This window comes from Tasmannia lanceolata, unplaced genomic scaffold, assembly GCF_043159265.1.
Source record: "Tasmannia lanceolata isolate RefF3 unplaced genomic scaffold, GAP_Taslan_0.1 ptg000018l, whole genome shotgun sequence".
Lineage (NCBI taxonomy): Eukaryota > Viridiplantae > Streptophyta > Magnoliopsida > Canellales > Winteraceae > Tasmannia > Tasmannia lanceolata.
Window position 1 is genome coordinate 23436119 of NW_027518695.1, and position 24381 is coordinate 23460499.

At 39.1% G+C, this 24381-nt stretch overlaps 1 protein-coding gene across 3 annotated transcripts; it reads left to right on the forward strand.

Moving 5' to 3' along the window:
• The first annotated feature begins 4441 nt into the window (after positions 1–4441).
• Positions 4442–23907, forward strand: LOC143851144 (uncharacterized). 3 transcript variants are annotated; one of them, XM_077360478.1, is made up of 11 exons: positions 4442–4627; positions 6133–6355; positions 7124–7281; positions 7367–7512; positions 12569–12631; positions 12739–12835; positions 14251–14318; positions 15613–15774; positions 15944–16050; positions 23065–23222; positions 23322–23907. In XM_077360478.1, exons 1-11 carry the CDS (start codon positions 4528–4530, stop codon positions 23600–23602), a joined length of 1563 nt encoding a protein of 520 aa, XP_077216593.1. In that variant the 5' UTR covers positions 4442–4527; the 3' UTR covers positions 23603–23907. The 3 variants fall into 3 exon arrangements, with proteins under 3 accessions (XP_077216593.1, XP_077216595.1, XP_077216594.1); XM_077360479.1 differs by lacking the exon at positions 4442–4627 and adding an exon at positions 5174–5804; XM_077360480.1 differs by lacking the exon at positions 14251–14318 and having other exon boundaries at positions 12739–12831.
• The last annotated feature ends 474 nt before the right edge of the window (positions 23908–24381 follow it).

Here is a 24381-nt window from a genome sequence, read left to right on the forward strand (position 1 = left end):
TGATTAAATACTAATTTTGTTTTGCTGATTAGGGAGAGTATTATAAAACTTAAGTATAATACGTTTATGAAAGAGTCCCTGTTTTTGGTTTAGCACTAAAATAATCAAAGAAGAAAATAAAGGGATGATTAAATACTAATTTTCTTTTGCTGATTAGGGAGAGTATTATAAAATTTAAGTATAATACGTTTTTGGAAAGAGTCCCTGTTTTTTGCTTTTACGTTTTTTGCTTTTACGTATTATAAAACTTAAAGTATCTCGGGTCGGGTCGGGTCGGGCCCCTTCAAACCCGGCTCGACCCGAGATTCATGCGGGCTTTTTTAATCTAAACCCGGCTCGACCCAAGACCCAAGAAACATCAACCCGACCCAGGCTATTTTCGGGTCGGGTCGATGCGGGTCGGGTTTTACCCGGCTCAAGTTGCAGCCCTAATGCCTCATGCTTTGGTTCTTTCTTCAAATGGGTTTATGATGAGTGAAGATTTTGAGTTATTAGAAAAGGGAAAATGATATCCACACTCGCTAGTTTTAATAATGACCTTATCTTTAGAGAAATGATATCTGCGCCAAGGTGTTATGACAAACACTTGTTTGTCTTGTAGTATTTAAAGGAATTTCAGAGGATATTACAGTTCGCAAAAAGTTCTTTAAACCCTTTAAATACTACATGACAAACAAGTGGAGCGCATGTTTCAACAAGTGGAGCGCATGTTTATTGAAACACTTGGCGCAGATATCATCTCCCTATCTTTACTTTACACTTCCATTAGCTATAAAAAGAATTAACAACGGAGTGAGAATTGCCATTATCTAAACAAGGGAGTGCATATATCATTTCCATTATAGGAAATAGAATACTAGGTGGGTTGTTGTTTATGGGTGAGCAGAAGCCGTGTGAAACAAATATTGAATTTTGGAAAACACTTCCAAAACGGGATTTCGTTAGAAAATAAGGGTGTGTTAGGTAAGGCTTCTCATTCTTTTTTTTTTGAAAAGGGAGGCTTCTCATTCTCACCCAAATAAATGGGTGGAATCGGAAGGTGACTGATAATACGACTGATGGAAGAGCCCAACAATGAGAATGTGCTAAGTGTGTGTGAATAAATCTAATTTTTTGTTCATTTTCCTAAACCCAGGGTTGCTTACGTCACTTGCGATTTTGTGGTGAAAACCCATTTATTAGTCCCCTACTCGGTCTTACTCTCGGGCTCGCTAGCATTACTCTTTTTTTTATTGTTTTTCGCCCCGACTAACCCTAACCCACCCAGACCTCATTTGGAAAATCTGGTTAGAAGGATTACGTTACGGTTGAGAGATTTGGAGGCAGGTTGGATCAGGGTTGACTCTCCTCAATCCGGCATTGAGTTGCACCCCTAGCTATGCCCAACCAAGGTGGGGTCCGTTGGATAGATGGTCAAGATTATACTAACATCATGTGGGTGAACCAAATCACAAGGATCTAACCAAAGCCAAAAACCCACAGTACACAAGGCACACATGCTCGGTTATCGGAACAATTATTAAGTCACATGGTGAACGGAGATCACATTGGTCGAACAATCATGATCATCCAATCAATGGTCTAGAAATAGATGTCAGAAGTAAAATGGCAAGCAATCACTCATTTAATCAGCCGATCACCTATGATGAATTGATAAACAAAGGCAACCATATTTTGTTACCGCGAATTTTTTTAGGGAAATCATATCAGCACAACCTTATTTTGTTATACGCATGGTCCTAGCTTGTTTTCTTCCTTTTTAACCGGCCTGCGAGAGCTTTTTGGGAACTGTTATTACCTTTTGACAGCTCTTTAAATACTAAACGACAAGCTTAGAGAGTGCATATGACCATGGTTTTAAATTTCGACCGAAATCCGTAATTTTGGATTTCCGTAGAGACCGAATTTCCCGAAATTCCTTTTTTTCGTCATTTACCAAATTTTGGACCGAAATTTCAGTTTTCGGTGGGATCCGAAACGGTTACCGAAACCAAAATTTTAAACCATGCATATGACAATGGTTGTGTTGATATTATTTACCATTTTTTATCATGATAAATTAGTGTCTCTAGGTGGTGAGAGAGTGGTAGGGCATGTGGGAGAAGAAGAGAGATTTTAGAGAAAAGGACTGATAGGGGGTGAGAGGTGACTAAACATCAGGAAACAAAAAACTCTACTCAAAATAGGATAGACTTTTTCCTTATATTTAGCCACTTCTCACCCTCATCTCTCTCCTTCTTCCACCCGCTCTACCGCTCTCTCACCACCTGGAGACGCTAATTTATCGTGAAAATTTCTGCCAGACATGGCCTTAATGAACGAAAGTCCACCAACCCAACGATTGATAGTTTAAGAATACTTGATGGGTTCGAAATTTCAAGATACATCCCATCTCTAGAGGAACCCATGTTTGACTCTTCTAAACATCGTTACGTATGTTTTTCATTTGTATGGTCAAAATGCAACCGAATATCAAGTGTGCAATCGAATATCAAGTTAGTCAATGCTCTAAGCACTTCTTTGAATGCCACTAAAATTGGTTCTTATTTGCAAATAAGGTGTCAAACGTATCCACTTCAAATCTGATCTACCTATGTCTTGGTTATGATTCTTTCAGACCACTTATCAGTCTGATCCTTAATTTTCAGAGTGCTTCTCCGATACTACTTTTAGAGCCCAAGTCACGGTCCATTTTGAATTGGATCGTCCATTGGAGTTTCCTATGTCTACTTATGTTGTATACCATTACGGCTTAGAATTATGCTCGGGTAGAGAGGAGATTGTGTATACCGTTCGGGATCTGAAATTTGCAGGAGGATTGTGTGGAGGGATTAAGTACACCGAGGACATACATGCCCCATTGGGGAGCATTTGTTGAGGTGCCCGATTTCCCAAAGCATATAATAATAATAGCAAACCGATGCCTTACCACTTTGACTCCATCCACAGTCTGAGATATAAAACCACCTGACCCTTCTGAGTCGCTTACTTTAGCTTCCCCTACCATGGAAAAGGATTCATTTACTCTTCAGCCTTAAAAGCTTGTTGTTATTCCTTCCCCGAGCAAACCTTCTCTGAATCCAATACCCCGATCCATCTTAGTTCAATTAAGAAGTCCAAGCACAACGAGAGGGGGAAGTCATGTGAACTTTGAAGTAGCAAAAGCATCTGTTCATTTTCCGGATGGCCTATATTGCTTTCTCATCACCTTATAATTGGAAAAATTTGCCATACATTAAAAAATGGTCTCAGTGTAATGGAAAACTGAGACAAGGCCAACTGAGGTATGGTTAGTCCTTCTGTTGAAGGATTTGAACCATTCACAGCATTAAGCCTCACATTGGGTCTTAATGACTTGAATATGAAGCCAATTAATGTTATTCTTTGCTTACCTACCAAAACCGGGATTTGCTAGGCAATTTCCCATAAAGCCATTTTGCAGGATCGAACAACCATCTCAGATGAATTAAATGGATAAAACAAAGTGAGCCTACTTGGTTGTTCTCTCTGGCAAAAGGAAGCCCCAAAATTGCTTTTAGCGAAATTGCCTAGCAAATTGCACCCTAACTTAAGAGATAAACCGAAAAAAAAAGCGGAAGCGTATTTATGACTGCTATTTTTACGCTTCAAGGGGTGGCCCGGGGAAGAAAGGGGGCCAATATATCATTTGCCAAAAAATATCGTGAATCTTTCTTATCGATAGACCTGGCAAGAAGGCAAAAAGTGACCTGGACCGTCGGTTACCCCGGCCTTCCCATAATTTACGGGCCCGGGACACTAAATTAGTGACCCGTTGAAATTTGACCTGGCATATATGGGTCCCGTCAAAACTGGGGCCGGGGTGGGTAAACCTGCAGGTGCCCCGGGTGCCTATAAAAACCCAAATGATTGAGATTTTATATAGTGTAAATCCTTTAGTCCTGTATTTTTCAGAGAGTACTATACGGACTACATCATAGGATGATCTAAACCGTCCATGTGATAGAACACAACGTAAGGCTAGGATCATCCCATGAAAATGATTTTTTGGGCACAACCTATTTACATTATGGCCCATCACATGGACAATTTGAATTATCCTAGAGTGTGGGAATAAAAACAGCAAAAAAAAAGTGGGTGACCTGCGGGTCCACCCGGCCCATATGGGATGGGGTCTGCGTTCACAAAATAGTAACCCGTAAGATTCCGGGTCATTTGTGAACACGCCCGTAGCACCCAGACCCGTACGGTTTGGGTGAAACCCGGCCCGGCCCACCCAGTTGCCAGGTCTACTTGTCGAACAGGCCATTGGATGCCAAGATTGGATGTCTGCCATTGATTTTTGTTGGTCAAGCAAAATAGACGGTTCAATCCATCACAAATGTAGCCACTAATTTTTTAGTGGGCGCCCCATTTTATTACAAAATGGTCGCCCCCCCCCCACTGAAACATTACAATTAGAAACGCGGCAAGGCCCATTCCAGACTCAAAATTTTACCCTCTGATGCCTCATTTTTTCATTTTTTCTCTCTTCCCATCTTCGAAACCATGGAAATTGCAGAGCGATTTAGCTTTTTTACCCTTTTCCGCCTCTGGGTTTTGTTGGGTTTGTTCTTGATTGCCTCTGCAGCAGATGAATTCTCCATAGGTGCGCACTCTCTTTCTTTCTTTGGAAGCCTAGGGTTTTCTTTTTTCTTCCATTTGTTGTGTTAGATTTCCACTGTAAGAAATTATTTCATCTACTTCCCTAGAACTGGTAAGAAGAAAAAAGGGAGGAAAATCATGGACATTTTTTCAATGGGAGCTGAGATTTACACCCCCATGTTTTGATTTATTCACATCAAAATTTTTAGCTGGGTATGTATCAACTACTAACTAGCATTACCAGCCTAATGTATGGAGTTTCAAACTATCAGAGGTTATGTATGGAAACTGATAAATAAATATTGTTTTGCTTTCTTTGTCAAGGGTTTAAAAGGTTTTTTTTTCTTTCTCTTCTTGTATCTTGCTGGGTTAGAGGCATGGTTCTATGCCTCTAACCCAACAAAATATAAGAAGAGGAAAGAAAAACCCCTGAAACCCTTACAAAGAAACGAAAACAATATTTATTTATCAGTTTCCTTCTCTTTTAACTTTTTCTTCCTTATTCCCTCCCTGTTACCATTCGCGTCAATACTTCAAGCGGCACCGTCCTTCAACCAATTGAGTATGATTGGAAACCTAAAGCATGTAAGACTTGCAGTGATTTCAGCCATTCGACAGAGGTTTGTGAGAAACAGTCCAATGGCTATCTCAAAGAAATCAAGTAAGTGTGGAGGCCGAAATCACGGGTGAAGAATGGAGAGGCAAAAATGGACCCACGAGAAAATTGACTATCAAAGAGGGCAATCTTAAGTAAATGGAGTCCCATGTATAAGAATCATAGAGTCAACCCCTCAAGAGTCAAGGCAATAGGTTCTCACCTTTAGATACCCTCGAGGAAGGGACTCTCCACACTGAAGAAGGAAACCGGAATATGGAAGGATCATCCTTCCAATTGGAATCCTATCCCACTGAAGAAGGCTCATGGCAAAAAATCCAGAGGAAAAAAGGAAGACAGAAAGCTGGTGAAGAAGAGCTCCCCAACAAAAGAAAAAAGACCTCCTCCATCAAAGAAAAATAGAACCCCCAAAGGTTCATGAGTTGAGGAAAATCCAGATATTAAGGAAGTATAGCGAGAAGATGATAGACCTCCTAGATGTGAACATGGCTTCACTTGAGTATGGGGTCTTGCTCTAGGGATCACGTGTGTCCCAAGCCTCACCGATTGTACAAATTCTGCTCATGTATTTCTTTTCTCTTGCTTTTTTTTTTTTGAGTTTAACATGACCCTAGTTGTTCTGCCCTTTTCCTTAGACATTGTTCTAAGGATTGGGTAGTTGTCTTATTTCTGCTTATTGTATCATCTTTCTTTATTTAATATACCGGTAGGGGTCTACCTAACCCAGCTTAGCCATCAAAAAAAAAAAAACTTTTTCTTCCTTATTAATAAAATTTAAGGTGCTGCCCCAAGTTCCTAGCTAAATTCTGGGTTAAAAAACTGTGTCAGTTTCCTATGCTTTTATCTACATATCCATATTCATATGGTGTGAATTGCGCTTTTTGGTTCTGCAGTTGGTCATCCCACTAGGTTGCAGCTATCTTCTGGCCAGCCAGTGGAAAGTTCTCCAGGTTCTAAGCCTGGTACGTTGATTTATTGTGAAAGAGTTCATATCCGTGGCTTGTCCAGGTTTCAACATCTGTTGAAGTATCCCAATTCATTGAAAGTGAAGGTGAACATTTCTGAGCAAACAAGTTCCAGAGTTCCTCCGCGTAATGTGGAGGTCTGTCTCCATAGGTCAGTAGACGAAAACCCAATATTATTTGTATTATATTGTTTCTCTTATCATTTGTTACATCTGATTTTCGCCCATTTCAGTTAGTTTCTTCAACATTTCTCCGATACATGAATCAGGTTGTTGTTGTTAATAAGAATATGGTCATAATAGATTTTGGTTTGTCAATTAATAAGGAAAAAGTAATAAGCATCGGATCTTATGTGTATGACTCAATTACCTTTAGTAGATGGTGTATATTTCCAATATGGTTATATATATATATATATATATATAAATGGAGATTTCTAAATTATAGCGGTTTTCTATTAATCACGATTAATCCCCTACTACCAAATACATGTGGATAGAGAGAGTAATATGGCCTAGGGTCCGGACTGTCTATGCTGAGCCCTGCTGTGGATCGACCATGGTACACTGACCAGACTATAGTAATCCTTCGATTAATTGGATTTAAATGGAAGCTTAGAAGCAAAAAAGGTCAACTGTCCATATTTACCAGGCAAAAATCCATTAATTGGATTGTTAAAAAAACGCATGTGGTTGTTGTACCATTATGAATTAATGGTATGGTTCACCATGTGGATGTCAGGATCATCAAACTTTACAACCACCTGTATGTGGTGTTGGACTATCAATGCACATTGAGAGAAATTTATCCACAATGGCTTATTCATGATTGGAAAAAAAGAAAGTGTTCATGTTATCTAATGGCAATAAGATGCTCTATTTGCTAAGTGAATTAGTTACAATTTTGTTTTTCTTTACAGGAATTCATCTCTTGGCTTAGGGATGTGCCCTCAAGGTAACTGGGAGAAGCCCAGTAAGGGGACATGGGTTCGATCCATGTCACCTTTTGACAGTAGGTTTCTGGATATACGAATGGCTGGTCAATCATTTGAATCTCTTGAGGTTTCAACTAAAGAAGGTAATTTTTAATATTTCAACAATCCATTCACTATCTATATCTGGTATATGGTGGCTTCTAACAGTACTGACACATGTATTTGCAGAATTTTTGTTATATCGCGTAATCTTTTTGGCCTTGGGGGTAGTTTTGATGATGTTGGCCTCCACTCTGAGCAAGTCATTAGTTTTCTACTATAGCAGTGCAATGGCTGTTGGCATCATCCTTGTGATATTGATGGTCCTTTTCCAGGTACCACATTATTTTCTATATCCAATTCATTTATGTCACACCAAATCTTGTTTCTTCTAGCCTGGTTGGATGTTTCTCTGCTTCATATGGTTTAACTTTGTGAAAATACATTTAGTTATGATATATCACTTTCTAACATAAAGTGCTCCGATGGCTCAACTCTCAGAAGAAACTGAATTACTGACATGGTAAGTGGAATTCGTACAAGAATATACTTTCATCATCAAACACCAAGCGGGAGTGGAGAGCAAAGCAGCTGACACTTTAAGTCGAGTCGTCTACATTTTGCACTCTTGGGAAGTGCATGTTGTCGGTTTTGATCAATTAAAGAAACAATACTCCACCTGCACTCGATTTCAGCTTGTTCAAAAAAAAAAAAAAACTTAATATTCTTCCATAAAGGAAATGACTAGCATGTATATTCATATGAAGAGTTTCATATGTGGAGTTAACATTGAAGAGTGTGGTGGATCTCTCTCTCTCTCTCTCTCTCTCTCTCTCTCTCTCTCTCTCTCGGTTTTAAGCTTGTTTGTTTCCTATAAAATGCTTAGGTATGTCTCCAATTGTTGGAGTTCCTAGCGAGTATGATTAGGGTCGTACTTGAAAGCTTTGAATATATGATTATGATCATAGTTCTAGGCTCTATACTTGACTAAGTCGCGTAGCTAATTTGCCAGCTTTCTTTGTTTCTTCCATGGCTGATACGCTTGATAGACTTCCAAGAAATTCTTGTGAACTGATAACCCTCTTCTCAAAAGGATCTCCTTGTGAACTAGGATACAATTTGTAAACCTAGAAGAGTATTGTTGGAATAAAATATTAGGTGTTGAAATTTGGCGCACCCTTCCAAGCAGTGTTCTAGGGGGTACGTAGGTGGTGCAGTGCAATAGAAGGCAACTAACCCAAGAGCTTGTTGATAAGGTTGTTGTGGAGCAACCATGAATATGCTGGTGATGTTGGGAAGAGACCTCCTTGGGTAACTTTTCTTGGTCGAGTGGGTTAGGTGTGTGCTTGTGAGCCTGGATAGTAAGGAGCATAGTTTCAAAACTCCCTCATGTCATCGTGGACTCCCCTGAGTCGACTCCCTTTTACCTTGGCCGCATTCCTGTCCGAGTCCACAGTAGAGATATCCTTGACCATGCCTTGATCACGTCGACAACTTCGACTGCTTCCTGTTTAGATGAAATTGAGTTGGATAAATACAACACTACGAATGTGTGCGAAGAGGGAAGTGTATGATATGGGAGGCTTGGAGGGTGCCATAGAAGCCTTGGACGCACATCAGTTCTTATGTTGAATAAACAAAATACTCGAAGTGCAACTAAGGTATAGAAAGCCGAGGGAGTGAGAATCATGGTTTCAAATTATCTCCAAAACTGACACGAAATGACCAAAATGGTTTTGTGTTAATCCCCATCGAAATGCATGTGAAGTTGAAACGTATACCGAATCCGAAATTGTAAGTGCATTAGTGGTATACTATATCAGTGAATGTTATATTATATTTTTATGAATTATATGTGAAATATGGTGTATGTATCATTTATAAATATTTATATGAATTTTATGTGAAATGTGGTGTGTATTGACTTATTAGACATGTGCGACAACGCATGTCACTAGTGTTCGATTTTGTTAAACCATTATGGGTCGTTGTATTGCTTATGTGATGGGTTCTAAGGGTATATTGTGCTTATTCTAGTGCATTTCCTAAATTTTCATCTTAAAATTCTATCATTTGAATATGTTTCCATATGTTTTTCGTGGTTTTACAGGATTTCCACTGAAATTTTGAACCAAAACCGAAACGTTTCCGTTCCCATGGCAACCGAAACCGAAATTTAAATCCTTGGTGAGAATAGATGTGGAAAACATGGCTTAGTCTTAGACAATACACTATGCATGTCAACTTGAACTACATCATATGGGCCTCTGAAGGATCTGAGTAGAAAGTGTGTAGATTTTTCCACAAGTCCCGTTCTAAAGTGACACCAAACACTTGGGAAAGAAGTTTAAAATATAAAGGTGAATTAATCCGCACAGCATGTAGCTGATACTTGGCATACTAAGGATTCTATTCGAGATTACACTCCCTATGAGAAGACACAACTCCCTTGGTTCTTCTTTCAGTCAAGTCTCCTTTAATCTTTCCTTCACTTTGTCTACTTTCACTAATTCATTGGGAAGTATAGCTAGGTTGATCAATAACCCCCCGGGGAACCGATAATTGGAAGTATCTAACCTTTCTAGACTAGAAAATTATCATGGGAAAGTTTGATGGTGACGAGTTGAGAGGACAAAAGGAAGGAATAGAAAGATAATATAGAAGGAAGAGATGCCATGATAGAGAATTTGGAATTGAAAACAAAGAAGAAAAATGAGAATAGAGGCCGAAAAACAAAAAAAGAAAGTAGAAAGAGGAATGATGTGGATAGAGAGTGGGGAAGGATAAGGGAAAATAATTGAGGGAGTTCAATGGGTTGTTGCTAACATGCACCTAAAATTTGTGATTTCGGTGCTTGTTGCTTTTTTTTAAAAAGAAAAGAAAAGAAAGAGAAGTGAATTGCTAGACATTCACCTTACTTACATGATGCTTATGTGATGCAGATATTAGGCCAATAAGTGGCATATTTGCCCATTAGGATTTATTTCCATGTTATTTAGTTTCTAGGAATCTTATTTCCATGTTATTTAGTTTCTAGGATTTTATTTTCCATGTTATTTTTAGGAATTTTATTTTCCATGGAATTTTGGTTCCATTGCCTATATATAGGCCTCATGTATTAGGGATTAAAAAGTTTGGATGATTAATAAAGATTGATTGGCTTCTCCCCCCTATAAGTTCTTCTCCTTCCTTTATACCAGTCTTCTTCTCCGGAGCAGTTGTGTTCTTATGATTCTACGTTGGCGATTTCTTCCCTATCGCTTCGCCGGCATTTCAGACGCTTTGCACGGTTATCACGAGTCTTAGATATTAGGAGTGCCTTCGACTGCTTACGACTCCTACTGCTTCAGTTGATTGTCTACATATTTGATCTAGGCGGACTAGAACTCGAGGGCGAGTTCTAGTCAGGCGGGGGAGAATGATGCAAATAATAGGCCAATAAGTGGCATATTTGCCCATTAGGATTTATTTCCATGTTATTTAGTTTCTAGGAATCTTATTTCCATGTTATTTAGCTTCTCCCCTGCACAGGTTCTTCCCCTTCCTCTATACCTCCTCTTCTTCTCCTATTCTCCCTCAGATTTCTTCTTCTTCCTCCTGCCCCTCTTTCTCGTCTATTCTCTCTGTTCTCTTCTTCCCCTATTCTTCATCTATTCTTCTCCTCCTCTTCTCTTCTTCTACTCTTTCATCTATTTCTCTTCCCTTTCTTCTATCTCTCCTCCCGGTGCTACATCATTATGTTAGTAAAGAAAAGACAGATTAAGAGAAAGAAGAAAAGAAATGGACAGAGCCCCGGAAAATTGAATGAAAGGAGGATTGAAGCCCTTAAAAAGGAGACAAATGGGTGGTCCTTTTTTATGTGGATGAGAAATGAGGACAAAATGGAAGAAAAGAGAAGATGAATAGGGAGTTCCACGAAGAATATGAGATGCAAAGGGAGAAGGAGAAGTACTTTTAGAATGGCTAAGAGGATGAATTCCCTTTGATTTGGATATTCCTGCTCTAATATGGATCCCATGTAAATCTATACCCCTATATAGATATGGTTACAACATGGGAGCGAATATAGGAAACAGTGTTTCTCAAAGTCTCGGACATGGATACCGGTGTCCAATATCATGGGATTAAGACACAAGACGTATAAATAAAGTACCATACAACTTGACTACATCTAACTCAGAAGATGGAACTACTAATAAAATTAAAATAGCATATATTAGACTCATGCTCAAAATTATAATTGCAAATATGTGACAGGAACTAGTAAAAAGCAGTACATTTAATTCAGAGAGAGTGATATGTTTCAAGTATTATAGTTATTTTGACCCAAAAAAGTATCTATATAGATGCATATTCTAACTAGATTATGATAAACATGCATGTGTGTGTCTAGAGAGAGAGAGAGAGAGCATCACAATAGCATAATAGAAGCCGTATCTATTCCCCAGAATGACCATAGAAGCCGTATCTGTTCGCCGAAATGACCAAATTAACCCATAACATAGGATTCAACTTGTCCTTCTTCCCCCTATTTAAATTCAACCCCAAACTATGACCCCAGTCTCATCCAAACCTCACATCTAATTCAAGTTACATTGCTGAAATCAAACTAAAATAGAACTCCTAAACCAGAAATAAAATTCATTAGAGTGTTCAATAAAATCAATTAGGGCAGCTCCCAATTTTTTTATTCGTAAAATCTCAATAATTCAAGGAAGCAAGGTTCCTCCATTTTTGGTCTGAAGGACCCGAAGTGGGCCCTCTTACGATGTCAATGACAGCCTGATTTCTAGCATTTCATTTTTTAAATATGTTGAACTGCTGGTGGGTCCACTGAATTTACATGAGTAGTCACCCAACAACCCAAATCAGTAACACTTGCAAAAAATGGCAATGTTGCCTGAAAAACACATGACCTGTTTGTACCCTGTGTTTTTTTTTTAAAGATGTACCATGTGATGTGGCCCTTTCAAACTACACATGTTCACTAGGCTATTGTGCCCACTGCAGCTAGCATTTCTTTTTTCGTTTTTTTGAATGGCCTGCATCTAGCATTCCTCTTTATCAAATACTTGATTTTAGAGCCATAAATATTGTCTGTTTAATATTTTATTTAATTGCTATATTCTAATTTTAGTTTAGAACTCATGATATCCAGCTAGTATCACATGTGCACATAATTTTTCCATTTTACATAGCGTATTGAAATTTCTGGTCCTTGTTTGTTACGTTGTGCTTGAATAAGTAATTCAGTAAGTAAAAATGAAGGTAAGAATAAGTCCATGAAATGTAGTTGATCATCAAAAGCAGGAACCCCCATATTATAAAATATTCTGCTTTTCGGTATGAGTAGGCAGTATCATTTATTTGTTAGCATCCTTACATTGACAGGGGATGAAGCTGCTCCCAACGGGTCGAAAGAGTTCACTCGCAATTTTTATGTATTCTTCGCTTGTGAGTGTCAATCTTACCAAGTTGATCAGCTTCATTTATTTTTCATTTTATCTTACTTGATATCATCTCCTTTATTAATTGCTAACACCGTGTGGTTGCTGTGGTAGATTGGCGTAGGGTCCTTTCTTCTCCGCTACTTATCTGGATTGTTACGCTCCGTGCTTCTTGAGATAGGAATTAGCGAAGATATGTATAGTCCTGTACGTAAGTTTTTCTGTTCTATATTCTCTATACGTACTGCTAATTCTCATTACGTACCTTGCACATTTACTACAGAGCTCTATGGGCCATTCTTGGACGCATGGTCTTCTGTGTAGATTATATGTTTACATATTAATGATTATTCTATTGGCTTGTATAAATTCTGTATTGTTTGATGTGAATTTGTAAATCGATCGTAGTTGACAAGGTCAAGTATGTTGACCATGCACCTTGCGGGACCAACTTGGATTTTGTTTGGTTAACAACCAAGCAACTGTTATCAGATGGCTTCGGGGATCAAAGCCGGTACCTTGGAGATTTGGATCCTATTTTGATGAAATTCTTGATAGAATTGCGATGGGATTGATCACATTCAAGCATGTTAGGAACATTAAAAAAAAAAAACATTCAAGCTTGTTAGGCAGTCTACCAACGGTGAAGCAGATTGTCTAGCAAGGGCAGGGGTGCACAAAGAAAGCCTTGAGCTGTTCGATCCCCCCCCCCCCCCCAAAGTTTTTATTGTAAAATCTTTGTCGCTTCTTCAGTGTACTGTTCAGGGACCTTCTTGGCTTCTGTTTTTATAATGAAATCCATTTGCCAATCCAGAAAAAAATAAAAAAAAAAACCCAACCGAGCAACTGTTGATCACTCAGAATTTGGTCATGCAGCAGAGATCAGAAATAAGATGTCTCTGTGTAGCAACTTTGGTTAACCTATGTTGCATGATGGAATATATATTATATACCATATACCATGCTATAATCTAGGTAAGAATATTCACCGGCCAACTTGTTTACTATAGATACAAATAATTTTCACTTTTTGTACACCATTATACTGTTACCATGTCAAATCATAATAGATTGCAATCTAAACTAGATCGCAATAAGCTATAAGCCAGTGATGGAATGATTGAGATCATAATAGGTTAAATGGTGATATAGGTATCGTCTGGGAGCATTAACCAAAAAAATCAATATTTTCTATTTTCTTTATTATACGAAGCCACAAATATTTACTTAAATGGTTAGTCAAATTCATTTTTAAATATGTATATAAATGTGGCTAATCTATGTTAGTTATGCATTGGCATAATTTATACAAATTCAGATACCGATATGCATTAAATACATTGTATCATCGTCTAAAAATGGCAAAATATGATGTCTGAATATCAAATACTACAGTCTATTTTGCTTCCTCCTGTTTCAACTTATATGGATGAGTGACTCAGGTGTGCTGGAATGCAATAAATGGACGAGTAACTCAGGTTTACAGATAAATTGTGAAAGTGACATCTTCAATGAAGTGGAGTTTACATAGTTTATGATGTACAGGTTCTTTGGATTCTCTCAACTTGAAAACACTGCAATCTCTTTGAGATTTCCTCATTAGTTTTACCTTTGTTCCTTAAACAGTGGGTTCCACCTCAAGTCACGTAACACTCAACTGTCCATCGTACACCTTCTTTGAAGATCCTATAAAGGTGATCCATAGGGTATTAACTTCATTAACAAACTGTTAAAAAAAAAATACTAATGTAACGAGTACATGCACTCAACAGAAGTTCACTTTAAACTTTTGTCATAGGGCTCTGCAATCACATGCTGCATGAGGACTAAGAAGCTTGGTAAAACCACAATATATCTGCCTACGTGCACAACTAAATGGAAGTGACCTTGAGTGACCCATGGCTTAATTTAACTATAAAGCAATCTCCCACTATGTCAAAATTATATAATGTGACGAAGCTGTGGTTTTCAGTTTGACCCTCCCTGGTTGAAGAAACTTGTGCGTACTTGCTAATAAACACAGAAAATACCCTAAAATCCCTTTCTTTTATCCACAAAGCCATTCTATGTAATGATTAAAATTTGCAACTTTTTTCTGATAAGTGAAATTTGTAACTTCTTAGATTTGCAACTTCATCTTCTGTTTCAGAACCTTTTGTATTTTTGAGCTTACATATTTTTACCTAGTAATTCTTAAGTTACTTTAACTTTTAACCTTCAAGCACAGAAACAGGCGCGTGGGGCCATTGGGGCCCGGGGGGGGGGGGTGGGGGGGGGGTGGTTGATCCAAAGCATTCATTTAGAAGGCCCCATAATGGATGGGGGTCCTACCAAAAATCAGCTCCATTGGATCACCAATGGGTGTCCATTTGTGGGGCCAAAAATGGACAGATACTGTTTGTCCACAAATCTGTCCATTTTTGGCCCCACAAATGGACACCCTAAGGTGATCCAATGGAGCTGATTTTTGGTGGACACCCTACCCATGAAAGGGCCCATCAAATGAATGCTTTGGATCCCACCCAAAATGTGGCCCCACCATGTTTCTGTGCTCGAGCGCAGAAACCATTTCCTCTCTCTCTCTCTCTCTATATATATATATATATATATATATATATATATATATATATATATATATAGAGAGAGAGAGAGAGAGAGAGAGAGAGAGAGAGAGAGAGAGAGAGAGAGAGAGAGAGAGACTTATATTTGATTTTTTTGTGATCTGCTTGTCACATTTTTTAGTTCATTCTGTGTATAGCAATAGGTTCTATCATGGTTAGCTTTAAACTTATATTTGATTTTTTTGTGATCTGCTTGTCACATTTTTTAGTTCATTCTGTGTATAGCAATAGGTTCTATCATGGTTAGCTTTAAATTTGCTGTGCATTTAATACTGGAGAAACTTTGTTACTTCTTTCGTTACCAGTGATGAATGATGAAAATCAATGTTCAAGATGTTTTCCTTTTCCAATTAAGTGACAATCACAGGTGGCAATATTTCTGCTGATTTTCCTTGCTCTGGCTGGAGCCTGGTTGGGCTTTTGGGGTGTACGCAAACTCGTTCTGACTGAAGATGGATCTGTTGATATAAGTATAGCTCATTTTGTGTCATGGTCCATCTGGATTTTTGCTGCTTTTATGATTCTTCTGGTACGCTCCTGGTCCCTTTTGATCATTCAATATTCATCTAACTTTTTATTCCTTGTTGCCCCACTGCCTCTATCTAATTATCATCTGTTTTTGTTAAATATTTATCAAATATTTTATGATTTCATTTGTTATTAAGCATTACAAACTGTCAAGTTCCTGTTGTGTATAGAGCTCTCTGGATACCCTATTGGCAGCAGAAGCATTGGTTTGTGGAGTAATTCTCTCGTCAATAGCAAGAAGGATTAGAAAGTCAAGATTTTTACGTCACATGTACAAGTAAGTAGTTGCACGATCTTGACATTTTTTTAAAATTTTTTATAGGCACATTTTTATATTATCTTAACTAAATAATATGAGAATAAAAAACATGTATATAGTCATCACTTTGTGCGGGTTTGGTTTGGTTAACTAGATTATTTAACAATATTTTGAAGACTAAGAAGATGCCTGATGAGTCGAGGAAGAGTACATTAGTACCTATTTATAAGAATAAAGGAGATATTCAGAGTTGCACCAATTACAGGGGAATTAAGCTAATGAGTCACACTATGAAGCTTTGGGAGAGGGTAATTAAGCATAGACTGAGAAAATAGACTAAGGTGTCAGAGAATCAGTTTGGCTTCATGCCCGGACAATCGACTATGGAAGTTATCTTCTTGATTAGGCAATTAATGGAGAGATTTAGAGAAAATAAAAAGGACCTTCATATGGTTTTTATTGATTTGGAGAAAGCATATGATAGGGTTCCCAGGAGTGTTATGTGGTGGGTCTTTAAAAGAAAAAAGTGCCTACTAAATATGTTGATGTGATTAAGGATATGTACGATGGAGCAATAACTAGTGTAAGAACTACGGTTGGCACGTCTAGTGAGTTTCTAATTACAATAGGACTGCACCAAGGATCAGCTCTAAGCCCTTATCTTTTTACGCTAATTATGGATGAACTTACGGAGGGTATTCAGGATGAGGTGCCGTGGTGTATGTTATTTGCAAATGACATAGTATTAATTAACAAAACCAAAGCAGGAGTAAATGCTAAGTTAGAGTTCTGGAGAACTACTTCGGAATCCAAAAGTTTTAGACCAAGGTTTTAAATTTCGGTTTCGGTCACCACCGCCGAAATCATGTAAAAATATGATTATTATTTCGTTTTTTTAATTTCAGTCGAAATGTCTAAAATTTCGATGTAAATTTCGGCGATTTTAGTGAAAATTTTGGCTATTTCGGTGAATCTATTTAAAATTTCGGTGGAAATTTTGTAGAAAAGGCGAAAATTTGAAATTTCACCGAAATCTTGTAAAGAAACGACTTCATGTGAGTTTCGTTTCGGTCGCGGCCAAAACCGAAATATTTCAGCCAAAACGCCGAAATTTATAACCATGTTTTAGACTAAGTAGGACTAAGACAGAGTATATGGAGTGCAACTTTAGTAATGTAAGGAGGCAGGACGAGGATGTAGTAAATATGACTGGATGAGAGGTACCTAAGAGGGATATCTTTCGCTATCTTGGTTCAATTCTACATAAGGAAGGAGAGATTGAAGAGGATGCTAACCATAGAATAAGAGCAGGTTGGTTGAAGTGGAAGCTTGCCTCAAGAGTTTTGTGCGACCGTATAATCTTTGTCAAGTTGAAGGGAAAGTTTTATAAGACAGCTGTGAGGCTAGCCATGCTGTACGACTCAGAATGTTGGGCTACCAAGAAGCAGCATGTGCATAAGATGAGTGTAGTGGAGATGCGAATGCTTAGATGGATGTGTGGCCACACAAGGTTAGATAGAATAAAAAATAAAGGCATTCGTAAAAAGGTGGAGGTGGCACCAATTGAGGAGAAGATGAGAGAGCACCTCTTAAGATGGTTTGGACATATCAAACGTAGGCCTTTGGATGCTCCAATGAGAAGAGGCGGCTTGTGCCAAGTTGATAGAGTAAAAAGACGTAGGGGCAAATTGAAAATAACTTGGGTAGAAACAGTGAGGGAAGACTTGATAGCTAGGAACATAACAAAGAACATGACCTTGGATAGGAGAGAATGGAAGAAAATGATTCATGTAGATGAACCCAACAAGTGTTAGGATTAGACTTAGTCATTTTGAGCCGGGTAGATTCTTTCACCTTCATCATGAAATTTTTCTAAAGGATTCATTAGCCGACCCCAGCTGGTTTGGGACAAAGGCTTAGTTGAGTTGAGTATAGTCATCACCTTGTATGATCTGAACTCCCTTTGTCATCTTGTTCTTAACTAAATAATATGAGAATGAATATGCAGAAGTCACTTTTACAATCACTGGTAAAAGGCAACTTGACAGGGGGGGGGGGAGGGAATAGTAATACATTTATGTGAAATCAAGACTGTTGAGCTTGTAGAACATCATGAAGTCGAGCGACATGGTCTTTGTCCCATTCAAAATGGACATCCCATGTGTCTGATAAAGAAATAATACAAGCATCGGAACCCTTTACCAAGGTTTTAAATTTCGGTTTCGGAATGCGTTTCGGTCCTCACCGAAGTCGAAATTTCGGCGAAATCTAATTAAATCTTTCTACGGCTATTTTATAGGGTAGAGAATTTCGACCGAAATTTTGGCTGAAATTTCTGGATAATATTAAATAATCGAGATTTTTGGGTGAAATCCCTTAAATTTCGGACGAAATTTCAGAATAAGCGAAATTTCAATCAAATTTCGATTGAAATAAAGTACCGTTTCGAGTATGGTTCATTTCGATTTTGGTCTTAACCGAAACTCGAAATTTCGGATTTTGGTCGAAATTTAAAACCTTGCCCTTAACAAGGCCTGACGGATCAAGGGCCTAGGACTATCTGATCAAGGTGTTCTCAATGGTATTTGGCCAGACTTAGGCTGCCATTCAGATCAACGGATCCGATCATATACATGAGGCATAAGTGGTGCCATAAATGTCATACAGGAAGGAACATAACAGACTTACTATTGCATTTTCTGATTGATATTTAGTCGTTGGCATTGATCTAAAGTTGTACATTACAGGTTAGAATGGCTCTTAATCTTCCTTGGAGACATTCAACATAGTAGCTTCATTCTAGGGTTGCCATCTTGTCTTACTTTTCTTAATCTCAATCTTGTATCTACAGATCAGAGCAGAAAGCCAGAAAATGTTTTAATTGGCTAATGTGGCATGCTTGTAGTTAAGATGCCCCTCACAACACATTTGTCGCTCCTCCAACACGTTCATTTTGCATGTATATCATATATCTAGGTGTGGGTTTCGGGGTTGCTGTGAATTTCATTTTTAATTGGCATATGTCCAGAATGTCTGAAAGTGATAGATAGTATTCTTATTCTTCCCTGTGTCGCTAGTTGGGCTACGAAAACCACAATCCATGGAATGAGCTGTCACCTAGCTGACCAAATAATCATTTAGCTTGTAGGCCCATTCTTCCCGGGTGGCTAGTTGGGCCCACCAAAACCACTAACCTAATGAGCTGTTACCCATCTCTGACCAATTGATCATTGAGCTAGTAGGCTCACCAACACCTGAAATCATGGAGCCTGCTGTTACCCAGTTGACCAAATGATTACAGAGAATTATATATCGGACTTTGAATCAGAAATTCAGGTTTAGGGTGGAAGTAAATAGGAGCTCTTGTTAATCTTTTATTCTTTTTGTTAGTAGCTGGCTGGATTTTGGTTTGATCTGATTGATCAACTTTTGATGATGGAAATAAAGAAGAGGTTTTATGCGGGCAGGACACTGGCATGTCAATAGAATGATCAAAATTGGACTGAAGAAAGTCAAGAAACTACACTTGGTTGAGGTCAAGGTTCATGCATCTGGGAACTAGTCCTGTAGTCAATGTAGTGAAATTTTACAGAGTTTGATATAATCTTTAATTAACCTTGAAAGTTTTGTTAAAGAAATCAGCTGATTATGTTACAGCTAAGCCCGAGTCCCACAAGTACATTGACCTCACTATCCTGTCACTCAAAGGCCATCCTCTCTACAACTTGTTTCTTTCCCTCCTTTACTTCGGACAATCTTCTCACACATACATACACAATGATCTGTCTGAATGTCTTTAAGATGGAAAAATGAATATCCTAAGCAATCAATGTTTTTTTTTTTTGGAGAATTAACAAGGATTTATTAATTAAAGGAGGGACAAGGCGTCCCAGTACAGAAAAACGATATGGGGTCAGGCACAGAATTGCCTATGAATTCCCTGTAATATCATTACAATTGACAATCATTTCCGCCAAAGTTACCCCTTGTTTGGCCAGTATATCCGCACGAGTGTTGGCAGTTCTCCTCCTATGAGTAAGCTGTGGATGGAGGCTCCTTACTAGGTCTCGTATTTCATCGAGAATATTGTGTAGTCTCCATGGCCCGCCTCCATGATTACTTGCCCAAGCTATAACATTTGATGAGTCCCCTTCCACTATAAGGGGTCCTAAATTATGCTCAGAGTACCATCTTAAGCCCAACAGCAGTCCCCTCGCCTCCGCTTCATTAGCATCACTTGTTCCCGCCGGTCCTGAATACGACATTAAAGTTCTACCCATAAGATCACGGATCAGTCCCCCAAAACCCGCCGGTCCCGGATTACCAAGTGAGCTGCCGTTGCAGTTCAACTTTAACCAACCTTCCGCCGGAGCTTTCCATTGCGGTGTAATTGAAGGCCGATATCTTCTTTCTCTCAGCACCACGTTCCACTTACGCAATGCAACCCCGGTAGAATACGGCATGTTTCCTTTTGCTTTGGCCCAGGTGATTAAGGATAACTTTATGTCCAGTACAATATGCCTCCATACCTTAGCTTTCTCGAGAACACTCGGTTATTCCTTTCCTTCCAGATATGCCAAATTATCGCAAACGATAGAGATTTCCATAAATCTTCACCCAGGCAGCCATGAAAAGCTCCATTCCAATTGAGAATGACCTCCGATATTGCCCCCTTCATAACCCACTGTAACCCAAAAGAAAGAAGCAATGCATTCCATATTCGGTTGGAATAAGAGCAATGTATAAACAAATTGATCGATGTTCTCCTCCGCTTCTAGACACAGAGAACACCGATTAGCGAGCTGAAAACATCGTTGCTTTAGGCGATTGAGTGTGTTGATACATCTATGTGAAACCGTCCAAGCGAAAGCCTTGATCCTAGGTGGAATATGTTGTCGCCATAAGTTGCCCCAACTAGAATCAAGCCCTTCATCATTACTCAAAGCCTGAAAGAATGATCTCACCGTAAACTCACCGTCCGACTCAGATTGCCACAGCATGGTATCCTCCGCCTGTGGTGATAAGTAACAATCGTCCAGAGCTTTAAGAAGGGCTGCATAATTTGTGATTTCATCCTCTCTTAAGTTTCTATGCATTTGTATGTCCCACACCATATTGGCAGCCCCAAACCTTTCTTGAATATTCTCCGCTACCGATGCTTGTTGGTTACGCGCCAAGCGAAATAAATCCGGAAATCTCTCCTTGAGAGTTTGAGTCCCAATCTACCTATCTAGCCAAAATCGAACATTCACTCCCTTCCCGACCTTAAATCTAATAACTTTGTGAAACAAATCACGCACAGAAAGTATAGATTTCCAGGCCCCCGAGCCCTTTCCACCAGGTGGGTCCCTGCTTATCCAGTCACCCCAACATCTCCCGTATTTTCCCCCTATAATCTTCCGCCACAGAGCCTTCTTCTCGGACCTGAACCTCCAGTCATTTTCCCAGCAAAGACTTATTTCTTAGCTTTAACGACCCTATCCCAATCCCACCCTTCTTTTTTGTTCGACATACTTTCTCCCAGTTTAGCAAGTGTTTGAGCTTTTTGCCCTTCTCCTGCCCTTCCCATAAGAAGTCTCTTTGCAGCTTCTCTATCCGCTTCGCCACAGCCGCCGGTATTTTAAATAGTGACATGAAATAAACGGGCATGTTGGCCATTGCCGCCTTGATTAAAGTAATTCTTCCGCCGAAGGATAGATAATTTTTCTTCCATGCCGCCAACTTCCTTTCTACCCTTTCCACAACTGGATTCCACTGAGTTGCTGAGGGAACCCCAAATCCCAGAGGGAGCCCTAGATGTGAATTAGGGAGGGAGGTTGCCAAACACCCCATAACATTAGCGTGACGCATAAGTCTGTCGATGTCAATGTTGCTCCCCGCAATCGCACTCTTGTGCATATTAATTTTTAGGCCTGTAGAGATTTCGAACCATTTGAAAAGAATCTTGAGATTATATACCTGCTTCGTACAATCCTTCAGGAATACAAGCGTATCATCTGCAAACTGAAGGTGAGTGACTTTAGTTGAATTCTCAGATACCCTCAGCCCCTCGATGTACCCGAATTCCTCCGCTTTCGAGAACATACTACTGAGGACTTCAGCAACCATAATGAATAGGTACGGTGATAATGGATCCCCTTGGCGAATTCCCCTCGAAGATCCGAAAAAACCTTCAGCTGAGCCATTAATTAGTATAGAGAAGGAAGCCGAGGAGACGCAAGCCATCATCCAGCTTCTCCACTTGGTTCCAAAACCCATTTGATTCATGATATAATCAAGCACATTCCATTCTACGTGATCATACGCTTTCTCAATGTCCACCTTGATGATGACCCCACGCCCTCTACCTCTTTTAGCAGAATCAAGAACCTCATTTGCTATTAGGACTCGGTCAAGAATTTGTCTATTATTAACAAAAGCCCCTTGAAATTTAGAGATCACGTCGCCAATAACCGTCTTGAGTCTGCCAGCTAGTACTTTTGCAAGAATTTTGTATACCCCATGCACAAGACTGATAGGCCTATAATCTTTGATCTCCACGGCACCGTTTATCTTCGGGATTAAGGAGATAAAAGTTACGTTAGTGGCTCTGTTGAGTTTTCCTCGTTCATGAAACTGCTGAAAGAAAGCAAAAATGTCATTTTTGAGGGTGTCCCAATGTTGCTCATAGAAAGCCATCGGGAAGCCGTCTGGACCCGGTGCCTTGTCCTTCCTAAGCAATCAATGTCTTAATTCTGATGTGGGCGAACCATCCAATCTGAACTACACTTTTTTTTTTTCGTGGCAACTATCTTTGTGATTTCATCTGTTACTCAAAACAACTATCTATGGTCTTAAATTTCCAGACAAGCCACAACCAAAAATATCTTTTCACCTAGTCTCAAATTTCAGGACTTTTAGAGTATGTCAGAACTGTTCTGCTTTATGGTCATCCAGCATTTAAGCCTTCCTTTCCTTGAAGCCACTGTTATCTAGCTTTTATTTTTCATTGCTAATTGATGTAAAATTGGTATCTTATGCTAATTTTTGCAGGCAGTTACTTAGATCAGCAAAAAGCAGTCACAGAAAATCAGAAGCCTTTCAAGATCCTTATGCTGAATACGTGAATGAGATTCAAAGGACGGAGTCCAAGTTTCTTGGGCCTCGATCCAAACACTTTTCATTGGCTTCCTGCATTTCGCCTGTTCCAGGTTTGTGTGTGATCCTTGTATTACCTTTCAATGGAAATAGGAACATATGATTAACCAGTTAGCAAGCATGCTGTATTGACACGTTTTTTTCCATTCTAGCGAGAGTAAGTCCTGCAGGTTTAACCAAGACGCCAACCCGTCAACTATCAGAAACTTATTATTCTTCCTTCCATGACACTCCTGAAAGGAAGAAATTTTCAAAGGAAGAGTGGGAAACCTTCACCAGAGATTCCACTAGAAAAGCTTTGGAGGGTTTAGTTTCGTCTCCTGACTTCTCTCGATGGGCTGTAGCGAATGCCGAGAGGATCACTTTGACACCAACTGAAGAAAGCCAAGGTAAAATGAAAGGGCAGCGCCGCAGTTGGTTACATTGGTTTTAGTCATTTGATTTGACTTCTGCCATTGTTTGAATCACAGCGAGAATTGAAAGGGCAGGAATTCGGCTGCTATGAAAAGTGATGACTTGATTGTAAGAATTTTGTAAAATATTTTCAAAGTTAATAAGCAGAGATTACTTGCATTTGCCTTGTATTTGTTGAAATGTTTGATTGGAAGATGCCTCGTGCAAGTTTCTGAGGTTTTTTCAGTGGAGTTTCTTCTCAAACACGTTAGGTCCAGAAATATTTGGGTACTGAATCAATTGCTTTTCTTTATCTTCTATTGAAAAAGAATGTCTTGCACTGGATATTATAGGCTTAGGATCATTGTGGAATGCTACATTAGGGTGCAGCTTCATTGTAATACAATTTGGTGGGGCTATAACAGCTGTGGGCCCCACCTTTAACTGATCTGAACTAGGGGTGGCAAAATTGGCCGAACCGAACCGGAACCGAGCCTAAACCGAACCGAAAATTCGGTTTCGGTTTGGTTAAACCAAACCGATTCAAATTTCAGTTTGGTTCGGTTTGGGGATCAAACCGAACCGAAACCGAATATTTCTAATTATTATGAGTAAGGGGTGGCAAAATTGGCGGAACCGAACCGAAACCGAACCGAAAATTCAGTTTTGGTTCGGTTTTAGTTTGGTAAAACCAAACCGATTCAAATTTCGGTTCGGCTCGGTTTGGGGGTCGAACCAAACCGAAACCGAACCATTGCCACCCCTAATCTGAACCCTCTATCTGATTGGCATATTTAATGTTAATAGGAAACATCACTT

What these genes read in the sequence shown, in the direction of transcription:
- LOC143851144 (XM_077360478.1), top strand. Translation starts at nt 4,528, where the DNA reads ATGGAAATTGCAGAGCGATTTAGCTTTTTTACCCTTTTCCGCCTCTGG. An exon ending in AGCAGATGAATTCTCCATAG is followed by an intron (nt 4,628 to 6,132) that starts GTGCGCACTCTC and finishes TTGGTTCTGCAG; the next exon opens with TTGGTCATCCCACTAGGTTG. An exon ending in TGAGGTTTCAACTAAAGAAG is followed by an intron (nt 7,282 to 7,366) that starts GTAATTTTTAAT and finishes ATGTATTTGCAG; the next exon opens with AATTTTTGTTATATCGCGTA.